Below are 25,628 nucleotides of genomic sequence, written 5' to 3' on the forward strand. Positions count from 1 at the left end.
ATAATGTTCTCTGGTTGACTACAATTCTAGGCTGTAATTACTGCTGTTGTATAATAGAAATGCTGTAAATTGGAGTAGAAGGAGAGATATCTAAATAAAGCCAAAGATATGAATGATTCAACAGTGCTGAGCCATGTCTGCATAGAACAGTAGAGAGGGAAATAGAGAAAGAGAGATGGTGGGAGGGGAGAGAGATGGAGGGAGGGAGGGTGGGTGGTAGGGAAGAAAGGGAGGTAGGGGTGGTAGAGAGAGGAAGGGGGTAGAGAGAGAGAGAGGAAGGGGGGTAGAGAGAGAGAGAGGAAGGGGGGTAGAGAGAGAGCGAGGAAGAGGGGTAGAAAGAGAGGAAGGGGGTAGAAAGAGAGGAAGGGGGTAGAGGCAGGGAGGGAGGGAGCAGGGGGTAGGGAGGGAGCAGGGGGTAGAGAGGGAGAAGGGGGTAGAGAGGGAGGGAGAGGGGAGTAGAGAGGGAGGGGGGTAGAGAGAGGGTAGCGGGGTAGAGAGGGGAGTAGAGAGGGAGAGGGGGTAGAGATTAAGGGAGCAGGGGGTAGAGACAAAGGGAGCAGGGGTTAGAGACAAGGGGAGCAGGGGTAGAGACAAGGGGAGCAGGGGGTAGAGACAAGGGGAGTATGGGGTAGAGACAAGGGGAGTAGGGGGTAGAGACAAGGGGAGTAGGGGTAGAGACAAGGGGAGCAGGGGGTAGAGACAAAGGGAGCAGGGGTAGAGACAAGGGGAGCAGGGGGTAGAGACAAGGGGAGTAGGGGGTAGAGACAAGGGGAGTAGGGGGTAGAGACAAGGGGAGCAGGGGTAGAGACAAAGGGAGCAGGGGGTAGAGACAAGGGGAGCAGGGGGTAGAGACAAGGGGAGCAGGGCAGGGGGTAGAGAGAAAGGGAGCAGGGGGTAGAGACAAAGGGAGCAGGGGGTAGAGAAAGTAGTCCTGGCTCAAGGGGTAGAGGGGTGCCAGGGGTAGCAAGGGAGGGGATAACAAGTCAAAAGTATAGCTAGTCAAAAGTATGATTCATTAACATTTCTCCAGCAGAGAGAGAGGTGAAGTGAGCAAGCCTTTCAATAAAACACTATCTAAACTTACAGGGCTGATGCCAGTGACAGATTTCTCAAGGTTGCCTACTCCGTCACACAAATTAGAATGCAGCAATGAACAGAAGAACGAGTGAGAAAATACTGTAGCTCTCCCAGAAGCATTTATAGTCCCTGCCAAAAAGATACGCCAGGAGTGTGTGTGTGTGTGTGTGAGTCTGCCCTAGATTGCTCTGAGAATGACAACTATGAAATAACCACTAATGTATTTACACCCTGATGTTGACTGAAGCCAACCATCTGAAAATGGACTTAGATTATCCACTGACTGGGACAACTCATCATCAACGATGATTCTATTGGCCATTAGGCTGAGAGTAGGAGCGCTGACCTAGAATCAGGTCTGCTCTGTCCATATTGTTTTTTCTAAAAAAGCTGACACTATATCAGCTCTCCCAGTGTCTTTGTGAATACGGGCCCAGGTTTAGCTGACAGGTTTTGCTGACATTGTGGATGACCCTGCATGTAAGATGACATCTGGTCCTTCTCATGTAGACTGACTAACTCCAGTACTGTCCCTTAGTGTTAGTCATAAGGTACAGGTACACACAACTGTTTTTCCTCTCTTGGAATTCATTCTAGATTCATCTCCATTCCAGAATGTTTAAAAATGTTTTTGTTTTTTTAGTAGTTGACCACAGAGCACAGTGGACTGGGTGGTGGTAGGGCACCCAGACCCACCCCCTGGCAGCCAGAACCACCCCCTGGCAGCCAGAACCACCCCCTGGCAGCCAGAACCAGAAAACAGGCAGTTATTGGTTTGGCTGTGTTTCATTAGCGAGATACCTGAGAAGATTCCACAGTCAAGGTGTGCTGTTCCAGTAGGCTAGGGTGTGTGTGTCATGCAATGTAAAACAGAAATGCTTGTGTCTTGTTGGACAAGTCCAAGTTGTCCCCCCCATGTTTCAGTCCATATTCTTCTGTTTGGTGCTTAATAAATACTGCCTCACTAGGTAAGGTAGAGGTGAGATGTGGTTGAGCTCACCTGCCAATGTAGGCGTCAGTGATCCTGGTGTCAGTCGGAGAGCTCATGTCTTTTCCTGAACACTTGTCCTCAGCTCCATGGCCGCTGCTGGCCTCACTGTCAGCCTTCTGACTAAGCGTGTCTGAGAAATTGTCATCCCTGAGACACACACACACAGAGACACACAGAGACGCACACAGACACGCACACAGACACATACACGCACACATACACGCACACAGACACATACACGCACACAGACACACACACACATGCACGCACACATACACGCACACACACGCATACAGACACGCACACATACACGCACACATACACGCACACAGACACATACACGCACACAGACACGCACACAGACACGCAAAAGAAGACAAAAAGACAATCCGGCAAAAGTCCAAGCAATGTTTTTATGCAACAATAATTTAGAAGAAGTCATCCGATACCACAGTGAATAGTTTATAAGATGAAGTCATCCGATACCACAGTGAATAGTTTATAAGATGAAGTCATCCGATACCACAGTGAATAGTTTATAAGATGAAGTCATCTGATACCACAGTGAATAGTTTATAAGATGAAGTCATCTGATACCACAGTGAATAGTTTATAAGATGAAGTCATCTGATACCACAGTGAATAGTTTATAAGATGAAGTCATCTGATACCACAGTGAATAGTTTATAAGATGAAGTCATCTGATACCACAGTGAATAGTTTATAAGATGAAGTCATCTGATACCACAGTGAATAGTTTATAAGATGAAGTCATCTGATACCACAGTGAATAGTTTATAAGATGAAGTCATCTGATACCACAGTGAATAGTTTATAAGATGAAGTCATCTGATACCACAGTGAATAGTTTATAAGATGAAGTCATCTGATACCACAGTGAATAGTTTATAAGATGAAGTCATCTGATACCACAGTGAATAGTTTATAAGATGAAGTCATCTGATACCACAGTGAATAGTTTATAAGATGAAGTCATCTGATACCACAGTGAATAGTTTATAAGATGAAGTCATCTGATACCACAGTGAATAGTTTATAAGATGAAGTCATCTGATACCACAGTGAATAGTTTATAAGATGAAGTCATCTGATACCACAGTGAATAGTTTATAAGATGAAGTCATCTGATACCACAGTGAATAGTTTATAAGATGAAGTCATCTGATACCACAGTGAATAGTTTATAAGATGAAGTCATCTGATACCACAGTGAATAGTTTATAAGATGAAGTCATCTGATACCACAGTGAATAGTTTATAAGATGAAGTCATCTGATACCACAGTGAATAGTTTATAAGATGAAGTCATCTGATACCACAGTGAATAGTTTATAAGATGAAGTCATCTGATACCACAGTGAATAGTTTATAAGATGAAGTCATCTGATACCACAGTGAATAGTTTATAAGATGAAGTCATCTGATACCACAGTGAATAGTTTATAAGATGAAGTCATCTGATACCACAGTGAATAGTTTAGAAGATGAAGTCATCTGATACCACAGTGAATAGTTTATAAGATGAAGTCATCTGATACCACAGTGAATAGTTTAGAAGATGAAGTCATCTGATACCACAGTGAATAGTTTATAAGATGAAGTCATCTGATACCACAGTGAATAGTTTATAAGATGAAGTCATCTGATACCACAGTGAATAGTTCAGTGCATTGAGTTCAGTCAAGCATTCCTAACTAGCCTCTCCTCCAGGCTCATGTTGACTTATAGGCCTGGATCTATTATCCTTCCATTAGAAGTGGTGTGTCCAGGGCTGCCAGGCAGCATGACCAAAGCCAGCTGTATGGGTTATCTCAGTGGGCTGCGTGCCTGACTGAGCTGAGCACTAGCTGCATACACTATACATGGTGACTGATCTTGTCAGGTGGTAGCAATCAGAGCTGCTTAGTAGCCACAGAGCCTGGTGGAGTGGGGAATAATGGACTGGACAATAAACCACACACACCTAGGGTTGCAAAGCGCAGGAATATTACCGGTCATATACTAATGTTACTAGTGAACTACTGGAATTTTTCAGAAAATTGTCGCTCTTGCTGCTGGTGATTCTCTGATCCACCTCTACGCAGACAACACCATTCTGTATACCTCTGGCCCTTCTTTGGACACTGTGTTAACTAACCTCCAGAAGAGCTTCAATGCCAAACAACTCTCCTTCCATGGCCTCCAACGGCTCTTAAATGCAAGTAAAACTAAATGCATGCTCTTCAACCGATCGCTGCCCGCACCTGCCCGCCCGTCCAGCATCACTACTCTGGACGGTTCTGACTTAGAATTTGTGGACAACTACAAATAGCTAGGTGTCTGGTTAGACTGTAAACTCACCTTCCAGACTCACATTAAGAATCTCCAAACCAAAATTAAATCTAGAATCTGCTTCCGATTTCACTACAAAGCCTCCTTCACTCATGCTGCCAAACATACCTTCGTAAAACTGACCATCCTCGACTTCGGCGATGTCATTTACAAAATAGCCTCCAACACTCTACTCAACAAATTGGATGCAGTCTATCACAGTGTCATCTGTTTTGTCACCAAAGCCCCATATACTACCCACCACTGCGACCTGTATGCTCTCGTTGGCTTCCTTCTTCCTTTGGCCGCCTTTCCTTCCAGTTCTCTGCTGCCAATGACTGGAACGAACTGCAAAAATCACTGAAGCTGGAGACTCATCTCTCCCTCACTAGCTTTAAGCACCAGCTGTCAGAGCAGCTCACAGATCACTGTACATAGCTCATCTGTAGATAGCCCATCCAACTACCTCATCCCCATACTGTATTTATTTATTTATCTTGCTCCTTTGCACCCCAGTATCTCTACTTGCACATTCATCTTCTGCACATCTACAATTCCAGTGTTTTAATTGCTATATTGCAATTACTTTGCCACCATGGCCTATTTATTTCCTTTACCTCCCTTCTCACCTCATTTGCACATGCTGCATATGGACTTTTTCTACTGTATTATTGACTGTATGTTTGGTTATTCCATGTGTAACTCTGTTGTTGTATGTGTCGAACTGCTTTGCTTTATCTTGGCCAGGTCGCAGTTGCAAATGAGATCTTGTTCTCAACTAGCTTACCTGGTTAAGTAAAGGTGAAATAAATAAAAAATAAAATGTGCACGTATGCTACGTCCACACAAGAAGGATGACTGAGGCCCAGCAATCTGATACACAATGCTCATCTTACTGTATTTCACCCAAGTGCTTCTATACACGGAGTATACACAACATGAAGAACACCTGCTCTTTCCATGACACAGATTGACCAGGTGAATCCAGGTGAAAGCTAGGATCCCTTATTGATGTCACTTGTTAAATCCACTGGATTGTGAATGTGTGCCATTCAGAGGGTGAATGGGCAAGACAAAATATTGAAGTTCCTTTGAGCGCGGTATGGTAGTAGGTGCCAGGCACACCGGTTTGTGTCAAGAACTGCAACGCTGCTGGGTTTTTCCACTCTCAACAGTTTCCTGTGTGTATTAACATCCAGCCAACTTGACTGTGGGCATTGGAGTCAACATGGGCCCTGTGGAACGCTTTTGACACCTTGTAGAGTCCATGGCCCGACGAGTTGAGGCTGTACCGAGGGGGGGTATTCAATATTAGGAAGGTGTTCCTAATGTTTGGTAAAGTCAGCGTATGTCACACTGAATTTTTTTAGTAGTGATATCCGCCCATTAGTGCCCGAGTTAGACCAGGAATGCACAATCCCTCCATCAGTGATCAGACTGTCCGCAATAGGCTGAGAGAGGCTGGACCGAGGGCTTGTAGGCCTATTGTAAGGCAGGTCTTCACCAGACATCACCGGCAACAACGTTGCCTATGGGCACAAACCCACCATCGCTGGACCAGACAGGACTGGCAAAAAGTGCTCTTCACTGACGAGTCGCGATTAGCTCTCACCAGGGGTGATGGTCGGATTTGTGTTTATCGTCGAAGGAATGAGCGTTACACCGAGGCCTGTACTCTGGAGCAGGATCGATTTGGAGGGTCCGCCATTGTCTGGGGCAGTGTGTCACAGCATCATCGGACCGAGCTGGTTGTCAATGCAGGCAATCTCAACGCTGTGCGTTACAGGGAAGACATCCTCCTCCCTCATAGGGTACCCTTCCTGCAGGCTCATCCTGACATGACTCTCCAGTATGACAATGCCACCAGCCATACTGCTTGTTCTGTGCATGATTTCCTGCAAGACAGGAATGTCAGTGTTCTGCCATGGCCAGCGAAGAGCCCGGATCTCAATCCCATTGAGCACATCTGGGACCTGTTGGATCGAAGGGTGAGGGCTAGGGCCATTCCCCCCAGAAATGTCCGGGAACTTGCAGGTGCCTTGGTGGAAGAGTGGGGTAACATCTAAAAGCAAGAACTGGCTAATCTTGTGCAGTACATGAGGAGGAGATGCACTGCAGTAATTAATGCAGCTGGTGGCCACAACAGATACTGACTGTTACTTTTGATTTTGACCCCCTCTTTGTTCAGGGAGACATTATTCAATTTCTGTTAGTCACATGTCTGTGGAACTTGTCAGTTTATGTCTCTGTTGAATCTTATGTTCACACATGTTAAGTTTGCTGAAAATAAACGCAGTTGACAGTGAGGACGTTTCTTTTTTTTGCTGAGTTTATATCCCCTCCACACACAAGTACAGTATGCTTGGCCATGCTTCAGGACACCTGGCTGTAAATTCTCAGGGTCATTCCTTTAACTAAGAAAACAGCCATCAGCCCCGGCACCTCCCCCAGTGAATTATTGATACAGGCACATGTAGGGACAGATGGTAAAGGACCTACAACACTAACGGAGGGGGAGAGCTTTAAACATGCATTTCTCTGGCTAGCTACTAAAGAATGTCTCTCTCACCCTCTTAATGAGGGTGTAGCTCCACCCCATTAGGCATGGATCATTGCCTGGGCAGGGAGACGGTTGCCAGTGTGAAGGGGCGCTTGGGGTTTGTCACACAGCCCCAGAGCCTTGGCTCCTCAGAGTCATTGTTAGTAAGAAAAGGCTGTGATTAATTCAGAGGAAGAGCATTAAAGATGGACGGATGTTGTCACTTTCACTTGGAAAAGGAACCCCAAATGGGATTAAGGGAGGGTGGATCTTCTCTGTTAAGAGTGAAAATAAAATGCTAAATACAGTGTGATTGAGTGGCTGATTGGTCAGTTACGTGAGTGAGCAATAGCTTGAACAGGACGCAAGTTGTAATGAGGGATCCTCTTCAAGGAAGTGGAACAAATTTACTGCATACAAGAGTCCTTTCTAAACAGAAGTCTTATGTATTGTTAAGGGAGTTGTGGTCTAGACTTCAAGGATGAGGACATATTGTGCAAGTACCATTATTGGAGAGCAACTACAAATCCTGCCCCACCAACGAATCCTGTGCAAAACCACCTGTAGAGTCTTTACATATTAATATTAACATATTAATTCCACATATTGTTATGTCTCCAGATGTGTTTATATTACCTGTCCATATTCTTATTCCTGTCCGAATGGAATAAGAATATGTAGATAATAAATGTGCCAGTGTCTCCTCTAGAAGCTGTGTGTGTGTCTATGGGCTGCATACTCACATGTCCTGCACCACGATGTACTGGTGAGGTACCAGGCCGTCAATGCCGTTGTGCCGGCCCTCCCACCAGTCGTCCGATGCCCGCTGGTACAGCAGCAGGGAGGCGCCCTTCTTGAAGCACAGCTCTCGGGCAGAACGTCCCACGTAGTCAAACTTGGCAATTGCTTCGATGGGCTCGCCCTCTGCAGAAGAAAACGAGGAACACACAGTCAGGTATGTCAAACTAAAGGCTGATAAAGTACATGAAGGAATCCATTTTTCTTTTAGCAGAGCGGTGTCATCAGAGTATAAACATTTCTGGCAATTATATGTCACGATTATGTATGTCCGAATGATGTCACAAATGGGTCTGGTATTATTGATCTGAGATTGAAAGCAGCAGCAGTGAGTCTAGTTTAGTTAGTGTCAATAACAACCGAGCTACACACATACAATAGAACACCCTGGACAACAGGCCCTGAAGGCCCCGAACAGGGATGATTATAGCTCTTAGTGAAAGAAGATCTATACTGCTCAGTACACATTACGTTAGCCAGAGTATGGACTTCTGCTGAGGTTAGACTACGACAAGCTGTCACAAAGACCTATGGAGATTCTGCATGGGATGTCTGAGTGAGGACAGTGTTTATAAGGTAAACCCAATACAAACACTGTCATCTGCTTTTTGTTGCGAGTGTCTGTGTTGGGAGTACATTACCACACCACATATTATTTAAAATGTTGTTAGAAACCTTTATCACATAGGCCCTAGGTAACACAGTCAGTATCGCACTAAGACATACCCGTTACTGCTGGCAGGTGAGCTAAAAACATCAAGGAACAGTCATATGGGCCCTTTCCTCTTAGGTGGTGCCAGCCATGACTCCCGACCAATGGCGATACAGCAATCGTCAATGGTTAGTTTCCTCCCACCCCCAACCCCATCCACCCCCAAGAACATCCAACCACTAGAATTCCTCAAGTCAGACAGGGGGTCCCTGCCTTTCCCTGCTGCTCCTCCCCACAGCAAGGCTTCCTCGATAAGAGGTATCAGTGGAGAAGCACCACAGAGCTCAGATAGCAGGAAACCAGAGCAGGATGTGTGAAAAGCCACCATGACATTTGTTACGGATACAGTTATCCTGTGTGTGTGTGTATCCTGTGTGTGTGTTTCTTTTCTCTCCTTCTCCCCTCACAGGTGAAAATCATCACTCCCCAATCAGTCAACAATCAATCATCAATCAGAAGACACACCTCCTCCTACTTCCTATCCTATCACAGTTCCTTCCCCATGGTTTAAAAACCCCATCATTTGTTTGTTCTAGAGCTCAATCTCTAGCTCAATCTCTCGCTCAATCTCTCTGTAAATGCCATGTCTGTAGGTCTCTGTGTTTCACTCTCGCTTTGTGTCTTAACCTCTCTTTTGTTTGAGCACCTCCATAGCACTTTGTCATCCCCTGTGAGTATTGTTTTTGGTTATGGTGTTTGTTTGTTGCTGGTGGGAAAAGTGGGAAACCAAGACAAGTCGCCCATGGGCATACACTACCCGTAGGTGAACTTTGTTAAATACACTAGTTAGAACTGGGCGGACCACCCACTGTATTTTTGGTTAGTTAGTTAGCTGTTGTTAAAGTAGGCTAGTCTAGCTTAGGGGTGTTTTTGAATACTTATTGTTTCTTTTCTTGGGTCCAGCTCAGCCCCTTTTCCTGCTCCCCCCATTACCGTGTGTTTATAAATAAACCTAGAGTTTGACGGTAGATTTCTGTTGTCGTGGTTATTTCGTGCACACTTTTACTTTGTCACAATAATAATTTGCATGAGTTATGTTACGGGTCTCATTACCATCCCCCCTAGACTGTCGGGCCAAAAGGGATTCGTAACATAAGTGGGGGCTCGTCCGGGATCTGTCATAACTGACACCGATGCCGCTCATGTAGATTGTTGTAGTGGTATAGTTCAGTGTTGAGCGTCATAGCTGAAGTAGCATTAGTGTTTGCTATTTTCTTTGGCACTTGTGAAGTAGTGTAAAATGACTACTTTTGATTTGAGATCCTTTTTGGATAACCCTTTGTGGGAGGTTTTTGACAAATGTCGTAGAGTTGATTTAATGACCTTGGCTGACCATTATTCAGTATCGATTCCGCAGAGTTTAGTTAAGGCGGAGGTTAAACGGCTAGTATTAAATGTATTGTTGGAAGAGCAGGTGCTTGTGTTACCGCTGCCTGAGTCTACTACCCCTGTAGCGGATGTTGCTGCTCCTGTAAGCCCATTGGTGTCTGATAATGAGGGCGAGGCTAAAGCTCCAGCCACATTGTCCCGTTTTGATCCACTCTCCCCACTGTCAAATGTTGATGCCAGGAGGGATGTCCATTTAGCACAGTTCCAACTGGAGGTGGAAGAGAGAGCCCAAATTAGGCGAGAGACTCTCCAGTTGGAGATGTGCAAAATAGAGGCAGAAAAAGAACAACGGCATTTGGAGATGTGTAAAATTGAGGCAGACAGAGAACAAAGGCAGTTGGAGTTCAAAATGCGCCAGATGGAACTGGAGGCAGAGACAGCGAGGCTAGCCTCCAGTCCTACTGTGCCTGTTTGTGAGCCGTCCTCACCTGCTGTGTCCTCAAACACATTTGACATTAGTAGGCAGATTGCCTTAGTACCTTTGTTCAGAGAGTCAGAGGTTGACTCCTATTTTTGTGTATTTGAGCGTATAGCCGTAGCATTGAAATGGCCTGAAGAGGTATGGTGCCTATTACTTCAGTGTAAATTAACTGGTAAACCCCAAGAGGTTTTGTCAGCGCTACCTCTGGAGGACAGTTTGAATTACGAAGTGGTCAAAGCTACTGTTCTTCGTGCCTATGAGCTTGTGCCTGAGGCATACCGACAGAGATTTAGGTCTCATAGAAAGTCTTCTAGTAAGACTTATGTGGAATTAGCTAGAGACAAGGGAAATCTGTTTGATAAATGGCATGCTGCTAGTAAGGTAACTGATTTCAACTCTCTCCGGGAGTTAATCTTGTTGGAAGAGTTTAAAAATTGCTTACCCGAACGCATTGTAGTTTACCTAAACGAACAGAAAGTATCCTCCCTGGCAGAAGCGTCTGTGTTGGCAGACGAGTTTGTGTTGACGCACAAGAGTGTGTTTTCGGCTCAAACTGAGAGTAGAGCCACTGAGTTTCCTACCTTTAGCCCTAGTCGGCCAGCAGTAGTATATCAAGCGCGCCAGAAGAATGAGCGTCCCTGTTTCTATTGTCATAAAGTAGGACATATGATTAATGATTGCTTCCTGCTTAAACGCAAACAAGGGATGCATCTTTGTGCCAAGCCACCAACAGGTGTTGCTCTAATTCGTACGGTTGTGAGGTCTGCAACAAAACAGGTGCCTCAGGGTAACTGTAGTTTGAAAGTCTCAGTCCCCGATCGCAGTTATGAACCATTAATTTTCGAGGGGTTTGTGTCCCTAACGAATGACGAAGCGTCTCAGCGACCGGTTAAAATCCTAAGAGATACTGGTGCGGCGCAGTCGTTTATATTGTCTGATGTGTTGCCCTTATCTGACGATACATACTGTGGTTCCAGTGTGTTAGTGCAGGGTATTGAAATGGGTTTTGTCCCAGTGCCATTGCACTTTGTGAAAGTACACTCTGAGTTAATCAGTGGAATATTCAGAGTGGGGGTACGCCCTATGTTGCCAGTGAAAGGTGTGACCTTTATAATGGGTAACGATATTGCCGGAGGAAAGGTAGTACCCGTATTGGAAGTATTGGATAAAAGTGACCACTCTCTCTCGAATGAGCTGGCACAGAGTTATCCACATGTGTTCCCCGCTTGTGCTGTCACTCGTGCTCAGACACTACAAGAGGGTGACGTGATAGATTTGTCGAACACTGTTCTGTTCAAAGAGGTTGATCAAGAAGATGGATTGTGTGATACCTCTGAGAAGCTGATCACCTCTGACAAACAGCCCAGGAAAGAATCAAAGAACGTTGAACTTATTGCTGATGCAATACAGTTACCAGTCACTCGTGAGCAGCTGATTGCTAACCAAAAGGTTGACAACAAGCTTGCTAAATGTTTTTCTAGTGTTGTCTCATTGGAAGATGTGAAGAAGAAGAACGTGGCTTACTTCATTGATGGTAATCTCCTCATGCGTAAATGGAAATCCCATGTTGACGTGGATGGAGATTGGAATGCTGTTTACCAAATAGTGATTCCTACAGCCTTTCGACAAAATGTGTTATCCCTTGCTCATGATCACCAGTGGTCTGGTCATTTAGGAATAACAAAAACTTATGATCGGATCCTTCGACATTTCTTTTGGCCGGGTTTAAAACAAGATGTGGCTCAGTTCTGTCGGACATGCCACACATGTCAGATAACAGGAAAACCAAATCAGGTTATTCCTCCCGCTCCTCTTTGTCCCATACCTGTCATAGGTGAACCATTCGAGCATGTGGTGGTTGATTGTGTCGGACCGTTACCGAAGACAAAATCGGGTAACCAGTTTTTGTTAACGATAATGTGTATGGCTACAAGATACCCCGAGGCCATTCCTCTGAGAAGGATTACAGCCCCGGTAGTGAGTAAAGCCTTAATAAAATTCTTCACGACATTCGGGTTACCTAGGGTGGTACAAAGCGATCAAGGAACCAATTTCCTATCCAAGCTCTTCAGGCAGGTGTTAAAATCCTTGTCAATTACGCACCGTGTGTCAAGCGCCTATCACCCAGAGTCTCAGGGTGCACTTGAAAGATGGCATCAGACACTGAAGTCTATGCTACGTAAATATTGTTTGGAATCTGAGAAAGATTGGGATGAGGGAGTTCCTCTAGTTTTGTTTGCTGCTCGTGAAACTGTGCAGGAGTCCCTAGGTTTCAGCCCGGCTGAACTGGTGTTTGGTCACACAGTGAGAGGACCAATGAAAGTCCTTAAAGAACAGTTCTTGTCCCAAGAGTTGTGTACCAGAGATGAGAATGTGTTGGACTACGTTAGTCGCTTTCGTGAGCGCCTACACCAAGCTTGTGCTCTCGCAAAGGAAGCTCTGTCTTCCTCACAGAGGAGCATGAAAAGACACTATGATAAAGAGGCTGTTTCTCGTCCACTACAGCCAGGTGACCAAGTACTGGTGTTATTACCTGTTCCAGGATCTTCACTGTCAGCTCGTTTCTCGGGTCCTTATTTAATTGAAAATAAAATAAGTGAAACTGACTATGTGCTTCAAACTCCTGATAGACAACGCCAATCTCGTGTGTGTCACATTAACATGTTGAAAGCTTTCCACACCCGACCCATCACACAGTTAGAGAGTTCAAAAACAGAGGAAGGTACTGCTGTCTCCTCTGCTACTACTGCTATGATAGTGGACTGTCATATTGATGATGTTGATGGCTTGTAGTTGCGCAATACTCAGCAGCAGTGTGTTAGATTGCCCAACTCAGAAATGCTGCTGTCTATCCAATCCGGTCTGGTTCATTTAACGGATGGACAGGCCAATGATATTGTGAGGCTACTACACAGTTTTCCATGTCTCTTTAATGACGTTCCTACTCGCACAAACGTGTTGGAACATGACATTATTGTTGGAAATGCTACACCTATCAAGCAACACCCATATCGTATCAACGCTTCCAAGAGGAAGATAATGAGGGATGAGGTGAAATATTTGTTGGAGAATGACCTGGCTAAGCCAAGTTCAAGCCCTTGGAGTTCTCCTTGCATTCTGGTTCCTAAACCTGATGGTACGTCCAGGTTATGTACGGATTATCGAAAGGTAAATTCTGTCACAATGCCAGATTCGTTCCCGTTACCCCGACTGGACGACTGTATCGACACTATTGGTGCTGCTAAGTATGTAACCAAGTTAGACTTCTTAAAAGGTTACTGGCAGGTTCCGTTAACTTCACGTGCTTCTGAGATTTCTGCCTTTGTGACCCCAGACAACTTCCTACAGTACTCAGTCATGGCTTTTGGGATGCGAAATGCACCAGCCACTTTCCAACGACTGGTTAACTCCGTATTAGCTGGTGTTCCTAATTGTAGTGCATACCTTGATGACCTAGTGATTTATTCGTCTGAGTGGTCAGATCATGTTGACTCGCTAAGGGTAGTATGTGAACGGTTGGCAGCTGCTTCTCTAACCCTGAACTTGGCAAAGTGCGAGTTTGGGAAGGCTACTGTTACCTATCTCGGTAAAGAGGTTGGCCATGGACAGGTGCGCCCTGTTGATGCCAAGGTCTTGGCTATAACTGCATTCCCTGCACCTACCACCAGACGAGAGCTACGCCGCTTTTTAGGGATGGTTTGCTACTACCGTAGCTTCTGTAAAAATTCCTCTGCGGTAGTTGCTCCATTGACCGATTTGCTTAGTCCGGCTAGATCATTTGTGTGGTCCGCTGATTGTAAGAGAGCTTTTGAATCAGCGAAAGCACTCTTATGTAGTACACCTGTACTTGCTGCTCCAGATTTTGAACAACCGTTCAAACTTGAGGTAGATGCTAGTGCCAGAGGTGCTGGTGCTGTTCTACTGCAGCAGGACAAGAGTGGAGTGGATCATCCCGTTTGTTATTTTTCACGTAAATTTAATAAATGTCAAACAAACTATGCGACAATAGAACAAGAAGCTCTTGCTTTGTTGTTGGCTCTGCAATACTTTGAAGTATATATTGGTTCCAGTGCCCTACCCGTGATTGTATATACTGACCATAACCCCTTAGTTTTTCTCAACCGAATGTACAACCAGAACCAGCGCCTTATGCGTTGGGCGCTGATTGTACAAAATTATAATTTGGAGATCCGCCACAAAAAGGGTTCTGATAATGTGTTGGCAGATGCTTTGTCTCGTGTGTGAAAATGATTTCTGTATGTTTTGCAAGGTTGTTGCTTTGTGAGTATTCATTGAAATACTGTAGTCGCAACCCCTAGGGTTGCTCTTTTAAGGGTGGGAGTGTTACGGATACAGTTATCCTGTGTGTGTGTGTATCCTGTGTGTGTGTTTCTTTTCTCTCCTTCTCCCCTCACAGGTGAAAATCATCACTCCCCAATCAGTCAACAATCAATCATCAATCAGAAGACACACCTCCTCCTACTTCCTATCCTATCACAGTTCCTTCCCCATGGTTTAAAAACCCCATCATTTGTTTGTTCTAGAGCTCAATCTCTAGCTCAATCTCTCGCTCAATCTCTCTGTAAATGCCATGTCTGTAGGTCTCTGTGTTTCACTCTCGCTTTGTGTCTTAACCTCTCTTTTGTTTGAGCACCTCCATAGCACTTTGTCATCCCCTGTGAGTATTGTTTTTGGTTATGGTGTTTGTTTGTTGCTGGTGGGAAAAGTGGGAAACCAAGACAAGTCGCCCATGGGCATACACTACCCGTAGGTGAACTTTGTTAAATACACTAGTTAGAACTGGGCGGACCACCCACTGTATTTTTGGTTAGTTAGTTAGCTGTTGTTAAAGTAGGCTAGTCTAGCTTAGGGGTGTTTTTGAATACTTATTGTTTCTTTTCTTGGGTCCAGCTCAGCCCCTTTTCCTGCTCCCCCCCATTACCGTGTGTTTATAAATAAACCTAGAGTTTGACGGTAGATTTCTGTTGTCGTGGTTATTTCGTGCACACTTTTACTTTGTCACAATAATAATTTGCATGAGTTATGTTACGGGTCTCATTACCATCCCCCCTAGACTGTCGGGCCAAAAGGGATTCGTAACACATTCTTTTCACAGAAACAACTCAGTGAGATTCCCTGATGAGCATCCTGGTGAGAGGAGCAGTGGAGAGGACAGTGATTCCAAGATAACATGTATCCTGGTTCTCTTGTTTTTTCTCCCTCTCCCCCCTCTCTGCTGTGGGGAATGACAGGGGTGTTGTGGAGTCAATGAGACATGACAGACAGGAATTTGATCTCTGATTTAATTTGAATTTTATAGTGTGCAAGCTCATAGACAAGGACACTCATAGAAGTGTGTGCACACAAAAATAGCTGGACAGAAAAAGTAAGAGGTTCTGATATAACAGCAGTGCAATGTAGGATGCCGTTACACCCCAGTGGACTAGTCCCATGGCTCACTCTGCTCATGCATGTGAATAGGGATCACCACCTTGGAGTGAGATACGGCAACAATCGATAGAGTGAGAGGCAGAAAAGCAGCAGCTAGGCAGGCCCCGATGAATTCTCTCTCAATCGCTCTGAAAATAAATCTAAGATCCTGCTTATCTGCTACAGGACATGATGAGCAGAGACATATTTGTGGGGGGGTCATAGGGGAAGAGAAATGACATGTTCAGTGTTTACTGAACTGGGTAAAGAGAATGCACTACTCCAACACCCTATAGTGTTTAACCAGCAGAGGGAAGGAACATCAATGTATTGACAGAGCGAGAGAAATGGGCATCTAAAAAAAGGACACTGTTACGCTACGATGTCACGCTACGATGTCACGATGTCACGCATGTCATTGCCAGTTGTTACATGAGTTGACGGAATGCAGGTCATTAAAATTGAGTACTGTCTGTAGCATGGGAAAGAATTAAAGCACACTCGGAAGTTCCAACCATTTTTCCCCATGTGATGCATGTGTTTCCTATCACACACACACACACACACACACACACACCAGTTCTGTAAATGTGGCTTCTCCAGTTCATCCATAATGGGATTAAATGGGCTTTAACACACCAGGAGGGCTGAGAGGAGAGGGCTTGGCCTTATTGGCTGGTTACAAAAGGTGGATGATACAACAAGAGCTAACAAAGACATTGAAGCCCTGAAGACAACTAGGATCGAACATTGACGTCATACAGCAAAACTGTAAATCTGAGTAAGATCCTAAGTATTTTCAACTACTAACTGAAGACAATAGGTCTGAATGGGCTTCAAGAGCCCACAGGGAATGGCAATAACATCAGGGTCAGAAAGGCTTTCCGCTCAACCCTAACAGGGTGACAATATTTGGACCAATACCATGGTAGCCCGAGTTAGGTTCATATGGTTTATTAGGCCTGCTTGTCCATAATTAATTGCTTTGCAATGGATATCTGCCATGTGTGTTAACTACATGTTCTAGTCTGTACCATCAGGTGCCATTCATTACTCGGATGGGGCCACAGTGTCTCCTGACCCCTCCTGTCTCAGCCTCCAGTATTTATGCTGCATTAGTTTATGTGTCGGGGGGCTAGGGTCAGTTTGTTATATCTGGAGTACTTCTCCTGTCCTATTCGGTGTCCTGTGTGAATCTAAGTGTGCGTTCTCTAATTCTCTCTTTCTCTCTCTCGGAGGACCTGAGCCCTAGGACCATGCCCCAGGACTACCTGACATGATGACTCCTTGCTGTCCCCAGTCCACCTGGCCATGCTGCTGCTCCAGTTTCAACTGGCCTGGGCCCTAGGACCATGTCCCAGGACTACCTGACATGATGACTCCTTGCTGTCCCCAGTCCACCTGGCCATGCTGCTGCTCCAGTTTCAACTGTTCTGCCTTACTATTATTCAACCATGCTGGTCATTTATGAACATTTGAACATCTTGGTCATGTTCTGTTATAATCTCCACCCGGCACAGCCAGAAGAGGACTGGCCACCCCACATATGCTCTCTCTAATTCTCTCTTTCTTTCTCTCTCTCGGAGGACCTGAGCCCTAGGACCGTGCCCCAGGACTACCTGACATGATGACTCCTTGCTGTCCCCAGTCCACCTGACTGTGCTGCTGCTCCAGTTTCAACTGTTCTGCCTTATTATTATTCGACCATGCTGGTCATTTATGAACATTTGAACATCTTGGTCATGTTCTGTTATAATCTCTACCCGGCACAGCCAGAAGAGGACTGGCCACCCCACATAGCCTGGTTCCTCTCTAGGTTTCTTCCTAGGTTTTGGCCTTTCTAGGGAGTTTTTCCTAGCCACCGTGCTTTTACACCTGCATTGTTTGCTGTTTGGGGTTTTAGGCTGGGTTTCTGTACAGCACTTTGAGATATCAGCTGATGTACGAAGGGCTATATAAATACATTTGATTTGATTTGATTTGATTAGGGAAAATAGTTTTTCTTATTGGACATGTCCAAGCAGCCAGTCCCTCCCCCGTTTCATTGATTTGTCTTCCATTTGGTGCCGAATAATAACGCCCCAGGTGTCTTCATTAGTTAGAATGGACATACATGTGTCTGACTCTGTAAGAGGGTGTGCTAGCAAAGCTATGTAATGAGACGTGATGGTTTACATTCCATCCTGGAGCTCATGTATAAATGATGTATAAAGACTGATGGTGAATGATGAAAAGGACAATCTAAAAACACTTTCAGCCCTAAAGGGAAAGGAGATGGGATTGTGCCTGTAATTATGATTAGGCTACTAATGTGTGTTTTTATTATTACTATGGAACCGGGTTGGGCTCCGTTGTAGACTAGACAATGTGGACGGCTACAACACAACTTTGAACGTTTTTGTAAAGTTTTTTTGTTACGTAGTTGTACAGCATTTTATAAAATGTTTGTTACGTACAGTGCTTTCAGAAAGAATTCATACCCAATTGACTTATTTCACATTTTGTTGTATTACAGCCTGAATTAAACATGAAATAGATGTTTTTCTCTCACCCATTACACATAATACTCCACAATGATAAAGTCCTTCTGGGTAAGTCTCTAAGTGCTTTGCACACTTGGATAGTACAATATTTGCACATTCTTTGAAAAATTATCCAGGCTCTGTCAAGTTGGTTGTTGATCATTGCTAGACAGCCATTTTCAAGTCTTGCCATAGATTTTCAAGTCGCTTTAAGTCAAAACTGTGCCACTAAGCCACTCAGGAACATTCAATGTCGTCCTGGTAAGCAACGCAGTGTCTACACTGGTTCACTGTATATTTGGCCTTGTGTTTTAGGTTATTTTGGCGGCAGGTAGTCTAGTGGTTAGAGCGTTGGACTAGTAACTGAAAGGTTGCAAGATCGAATTCCCGAGCTGACAAGGGAAACACGTGTCGTTCTGCCCCTGAACAAGGCAGTTAACACACTGTTCTTAGGCCGTCATTGAAAATAAGCATTTGTTCTTAAGTTCTTAACTGACTTGCCTAGTTAAATAAAGGTAATATAAAAATTGTCCTGCTGAAAGGTCAATTTGTCTCCCAGTGTCTGTTGGAAAGCAGACTGAACCAGGTTTTCCTCTACAATTTTGCCTGTGCTTAGCTCTATTCCATTTATTTTCATCCTAAAAACAACTCCCTAGTCCATGCCGATGACAAGCATGCCCGTAACACGATGCAACCACCACCATGCTATATGAAGAATAGTACTCAGTGATGTGTTGGATTTGCCCCAAACCTAAGGCTTTGTATTCAGGACATAAAGTACATTTCTTTGCCACATTCTTTGCAGTTTTACTTTAATGAATTATTGAAAACAAGATACATGTTTAGGAATATATTTTTTCTCCACAAAATGTCTAAAGGCAATTTAGCTGTACAGCGTTTTTGTAATGTTTCCCAGAGAAACAACCAGTTTCTGTCCTATTCAGCCAACCTGACCCCTCTGTAGCCCACGGAGGAGGAGAGTCAGTGTATTTGATTTGGAACAGACCAACTCCATCGCACCCCCCTCGTCTGAGACCGGGTCCAACAGACCAGATGGAAGAGCAGACGTTTCAACTCACACTTTTTACTTAGTTTCAGAAGTATATAGTTCCCTGGCCTGCAGTGCAGTGTCTCTGAGGCTGGTGTGAGTGAGGCCTATCACATTAACACACGCTGAAGTCGTTTAAAAGCATAGACAATACAGATGGTATTATAGACATAATCAATCATCATCATCACTCCCCATTCATATTTGGAGTTCAAAATAATTCCCCAAAAGTATTTATATGCTGGGTATATTTGAGTGACCAACCCATAGGATTAGGGCTCATTCAAATACTATCGGCTAACCCCAAAACTTAAATATCCCTCATCACATTACCCGAGGGGGTCCGGCGGAAGAGCCCACCAGGGGTCTGGGGGGCGAGGTGCTGCCATCACTGTGTGGCCCAGGTCCCATGGGGTGTTGGCGATACAGCAGGAATTAGAATATGAATAGATGCCCACATCTCTGGAGCCCATTTCCCTGCCCCTCCAAGGTCATTCCATTTAGCAAGGCAGGATTATCCACACAGGCCAGTGGGCTCTTGGTTTAACCCTCACTAGACCACAGCACAGACACTGGGGAAAGTCTGGATTTAACCCTCAGTAGACCACAGCACAGACACTGGAGAAAGTCTGGATTTAACCCTCAGTAGACCACAGCACAGACACTGGGGAAAGTCTGGATTTAACCCTCAGTAGACCACAGCACAGACACTGGAGAGTCTGGATTTAACCCTCACTAGACCACAGCACAGACACTGGAGAAGTCTGGATTTAACCCTCGCTAGACCCCAGCACAGACACTGGAGAAGTCTGGATTTAACCCTCAGTAGACCACATCACAGACACTGGAGAAGTCTGGATTTAACCTCGCCCCAGCACAGACACTGGAGAAAGTCTGGATTTAACCCTCAGTAGACCACAGCACAGACACTGGAGAAAGTCTGGATTTAACCCTCAGTAGACCACAGCACAGACACTGGGGAAAGTCTGGATTTAACCCTCAGTAGACCACAGCACAGACACTGGAGAGTCTGGATTTAACCCTCACTAGACCACAGCACAGACACTGGAGAAGTCTGGATTTAACCCTCAGTAGACCACAGCACAGACACTGGAGAAGTCTGGATTTAACCCAGCACAGACACTCTGCTAGACCCCAGCACAGACACTGGAGAAGTCTGGATTTAACCCTCAGTAGACCACAGCACAGACACTGGGGAAAGTCTGGATTTAACCCTCGCTAGACCACAGCACAGACACTGGAGAAAGTCTGGATTTAACCCTCAGTAGACCACAGCACAGACACTGGAGAAAGTCTGGATTTAACCCTCAGTAGACCACAGCACAGACACTGGAGAAAGTCTGGAAACCCTCAGTCTGGCACAGACACTGGACCTGGATTTAACCGCTAGACCACAGCTAGACCACAGCACAGACACTGGGGAAAGTCTGGATTTAACCCTCAGTAGACCACAGCACAGACACTGGAGAGTCTGGATTTAACCCTCGCTAGACCACAGCACATACACTGGGGAAAGTCTGGATTTAACCCTCGCTAGACCACAGCACATACACTGGGGAAAGTCTGGATTTAACCCTCACTAGACCACAGCACAGACACTGGAGAAAGTCTGGATTTAACCCTCACTAGAACACAGCACAGACACTAGAGAAAGTCTGGATTTAACCCTCACTAGACCACAGCACAGACACTGGAGAAAGTCTGGATTTAACCTCAGTAGACCACAGCACAGACACTGGAGAAAGTCTGGATTTAACCCTCAGTAGACCACAGCACAGACACTGGAGAAAGTCTGGATTTAACCCTCAGCTAGACCCCAGCACAGACACTGTCTGGATTTAACCCTCACTAGACCACAGCACAGACACTGGAGAAGTCTGGATTTAACCCTCGCTAGACCCCAGCACAGACACTGGAGAAAGTCTGGATTTAACCCTCAGTAGACCACAGCACAGACACTGGAGAAGTCTGGATTTAACCCTCAGTAGACCACAGCACAGACACTGGAGAAAGTCTGGATTTAACCCTCAGTAGACCACAGCACAGACACTGGAGAAAGTCTGGATTTAACCCTCAGCACAGACACTAGACCCCTAGACCACAGCACAGACACTGGAGAAAGTCTGGATTTAACCCTCAGTAGACCACAGCACAGACACTGGAGAAAGTCTGGATTTAACCCTCACTAGACCACAGCACAGACACTGGAGAAGTCTGGATTTAACCCTCACTAGACCACAGCACAGACACTGAGAAGTCTGGATTTAACCCTCGCTAGACCACAGCACAGACACTGGAGAAAGTCTGGATTTAACCCTCAGCTAGACCACAGCACAGACACTGGAGCACAGACACTGGGAAAGTCTGGATTTAACCCTCGCTAGACCACAGCACAGACACTGGAGAAGTCTGGATTTAACCCTCAGTAGACCACAGCACAGACACTGGAGAAAGTCTGGATTTAACCCTCGCTAGACCCACAGCACAGACACTGGAGAAAGTCTGGATTTAACCCTCACTAGACCACAGCACAGACACTGGAGAAAGTCTGGATTTAACCCTCAGTAGACCACAGCACAGACACTGGAGAAAGTCTGGATTTAACCCTCGCTAGACCACAGCACAGACACTGGAGAAGTCTGGATTTAACCTCAGTAGACCACAGCACAGACACTGGAGAAAGTCTGGATTTAACCTCACTAGACCACAGCACAGACACTGGAGAAAGTCTGGATTTAACCCTCAGTAGACCACAGCACAGACACTGGAGAAAGTCTGGATTTAACCCTCGCTAGACCACAGCACAGACACTGAGAAAGTCTGGATTTAACCCTCAGTAGACCACAGACAGACACTGGGGAAAGTCTGGATTTAACCCTCAGTAGACCACAGCACAGACACTGGGGAAAGTCTGATTTAACCCTCGCTAGACCACAGCACATACACTGGGAAAGTCTGGATTTAACCCTCAGCTAGACCACAGCACAGACACTGGGGAAAGTCTGGATTTAACCTCACTAGACCACAGCACAGACACTGGAGAAAGTCTGGATTTAACCCTCACTAGACCACAGCACAGACACCTCAGAACACAGCACAGACACTAGAGAAAGTCTGGATTTAACCCTCACTAGACCACAGCACAGACACTGGAGAAAGTCTGGATTTAACCCTCGCTAGAACACAGCACAGACACTGGAGAAAGTCTGGATTTAACCCTCGCTAGAACACAGCACAGACACTGGAGAAAGTCTGGATTTAACCCTCACTAGACCACAGCACAGACACTGGAGAAGTCTGGATTTAACCCTCACTAGACCACAGCACAGACACTGGAGAAGTCTGGATTTAACCCTCGCTAGACCACAGCACAGACACTGGAGAAAGTCTGGATTTAACCCTCACTAGACCACAGCACAGACACTGGAGAAGTCTGGATTTAACCCTCACTAGACCACAGCACAGACACTGGAGAAGTCTGGATTTAACCCTCGCTAGACCACAGCACAGACACTGGAGAAAGTCTGGATTTAACCCTCAGTAGACCACAGCACAGACACTGGAGAAGTCTGGATTTAACCCTCGCTAGACCACAGCACATACACTGGGGAAAGTCTGGATTTAACCCTCACTAGACCACAGCACATACACTGGGGAAAGTCTGGATTTAACCCTCGCTAGACCACAGCACATACACTGGGGAAAGTCTGGATTTAACCCTCGCTAGACCACAGCACAGACACTGGAGAAGTCTGGATTTAACCCTCGCTAGACCACAGCACATACACTGGGGAAAGTCTGGATTTAACCCTCACTAGACCACAGCACATACACTGGGGAAAGTCTGGATTTAACCCTCGCTAGACCACAGCACATACACTGGGGAAAGTCTGGATTTAACCCTCGCTAGACCACAGCACATACACTGGGGAAAGTCTGGATTTAACCCTCGCTAGACCACAGCACATACACTGGGGAAAGTCTGGATTTAACCCTCACTAGACCACAGCACAGACACTGGAGAAAGTCTGGATTTAACCCTCGCTAGAACACAGCACAGACACTGGAGAAAGTCTGGATTTAACCCTCACTAGACCACAGCCCAGACACTGGAGAAGTCTGGATTTAACCCTCAGTAGACCACAGCACAGACACTGGAGAAAGTCTGGATTTAACCCTCAGTAGACCACAGCACAGACACTGGAGAGTCTGGATTTAACCCTCACTAGACCACAGCACAGACACTGGAGAAGTCTGGATTTAACCCTCGCTAGACCCCAGCACAGACACTGGAGAAGTCTGGATTTAACCCTCAGTAGACCACATCACAGACACTGGAGAAGTCTGGATTTAACCCTCGCTAGACCCCAGCACAGACACTGGAGAAAGCCTGGATTTAACCCTCAGTAGACCACAGCACAGACACTGGAGAAAGTCTGGATTTAACCCTCGCTAGACCCCAGCACAGACACTGGAGAAAGCCTGGATTTAACCCTCAGTAGACCACAGCACAGACACTGGAGAAAGTCTGGATTTAACCCTCAGTAGACCACAGCACAGACACTGGAGAAAGTCTGGATTTAACCCTCGCTAGAACACAGCACAGACACTGGAGAAAGTCTGGATTTAACCCTCACTAGACCACAGCCCAGACACTGGAGAAGTCTGGATTTAACCCTCAGTAGACCACAGCACAGACACTGGAGAAAGTCTGGATTTAACCCTCAGTAGACCACAGCACAGACACTGGAGAGTCTGGATTTAACCCTCACTAGACCACAGCACAGACACTGGAGAAGTCTGGATTTAACCCTCGCTAGACCCCAGCACAGACACTGGAGAAGTCTGGATTTAACCCTCGCTAGACCACAGCACATACACTGGGGAAAGTCTGGATTTAACCCTCACTAGACCACAGCACAGACACTGGAGAAAGTCTGGATTTAACCCTCACTAGAACACAGCACAGACACTAGAGAAAGTCTGGATTTAACCCTCACTAGACCACAGCACAGACACTGGAGAAAGTCTGGATTTAACCCTCGCTAGAACACAGCACAGACACTGGAGAAAGTCTGGATTTAACCCTCGCTAGAACACAGCACAGACACTGGAGAAAGTCTGGATTTAACCCTCACTAGACCACAGCACAGACACTGGAGAAGTCTGGATTTAACCCTCACTAGACCACAGCACAGACACTGGAGAAGTCTGGATTTAACCCTCGCTAGACCACAGCACAGACACTGGAGAAGTCTGGATTTAACCCTCACTAGACCACAGCACAGACACTGGAGAAGTCTGGATTTAACCCTCGCTAGACCACAGCACAGACACTGGAGAAAGTCTGGATTTAACCCTCAGTAGACCACAGCACAGACACTGGAGAAGTCTGGATTTAACCGTCGCTAGACCACAGCACATACACTGGGGAAAGTCTGGATTTAACCCTCACTAGACCACAGCACATACACTGGGGAAAGTCTGGATTTAACCCTCGCTAGACCACAGCACATACACTGGGGAAAGTCTGGATTTAACCCTCGCTAGACCACAGCACAGACACTGGAGAAGTCTGGATTTAACCCTCGCTAGACCACAGCACATACACTGGGGAAAGTCTGGATTTAACCCTCACTAGACCACAGCACATACACTGGGGAAAGTCTGGATTTAACCCTCGCTAGACCACAGCACATACACTGGGGAAAGTCTGGATTTAACCCTCGCTAGACCACAGCACATACACTGGGGAAAGTCTGGATTTAACCCTCGCTAGACCACAGCACATACACTGGGGAAAGTCTGGATTTAACCCTCACTAGACCACAGCACAGACACTGGAGAAAGTCTGGATTTAACCCTCGCTAGAACACAGCACAGACACTGGAGAAAGTCTGGATTTAACCCTCACTAGACCACAGCACAGACACTGGAGAAGTCTGGATTTAACCCTCAGTAGACCACAGCACAGACACTGGAGAAAGTCTGGATTTAACCCTCAGTAGACCACAGCACAGACACTGGAGAGTCTGGATTTAACCCTCACTAGACCACAGCACAGACACTGGAGAAGTCTGGATTTAACCCTCGCTAGACCCCAGCACAGACACTGGAGAAGTCTGGATTTAACCCTCAGTAGACCACATCACAGACACTGGAGAAGTCTGGATTTAACCCTCGCTAGACCCCAGCACAGACACTGGAGAAAGCCTGGATTTAACCCTCAGTAGACCACAGCACAGACACTGGAGAAAGTCTGGATTTAACCCTCAGTAGACCACAGCACAGACACTGGGGAAAGTCTGGATTTAACCCTCAGTAGACCACAGCACAGACACTGGAGAGT

General features: G+C 45.8%; 1 protein-coding gene across 5 annotated transcripts in view; it reads right to left on the bottom strand.

Annotated features, from left to right (window-relative positions):
* LOC115134082 (SLIT-ROBO Rho GTPase-activating protein 1-like) overlaps nt 1-25,628 on the bottom strand; it is a 234,473-nt gene that overhangs the window by 9,624 nt on the left and 199,221 nt on the right. For all 5 annotated transcript variants that reach the window (XM_029667708.2, XM_029667707.2, XM_029667706.2 and 2 more), the window contains exons 19-20: nt 7,682-7,862; nt 2,078-2,215 (exon numbers count right to left, since the gene is read on the bottom strand). In XM_029667708.2, coding sequence (XP_029523568.1) covers nt 2,078-2,215; nt 7,682-7,862 — 319 coding nt within the window. The remainder of the gene's footprint in view (nt 1-2,077; nt 2,216-7,681; nt 7,863-25,628) is intronic.

This window comes from Oncorhynchus nerka, linkage group LG9a (genome assembly GCF_034236695.1).
Source record: "Oncorhynchus nerka isolate Pitt River linkage group LG9a, Oner_Uvic_2.0, whole genome shotgun sequence".
In the NCBI taxonomy this organism is placed as follows: Eukaryota; Metazoa; Chordata; class Actinopteri; order Salmoniformes; family Salmonidae; genus Oncorhynchus; species Oncorhynchus nerka.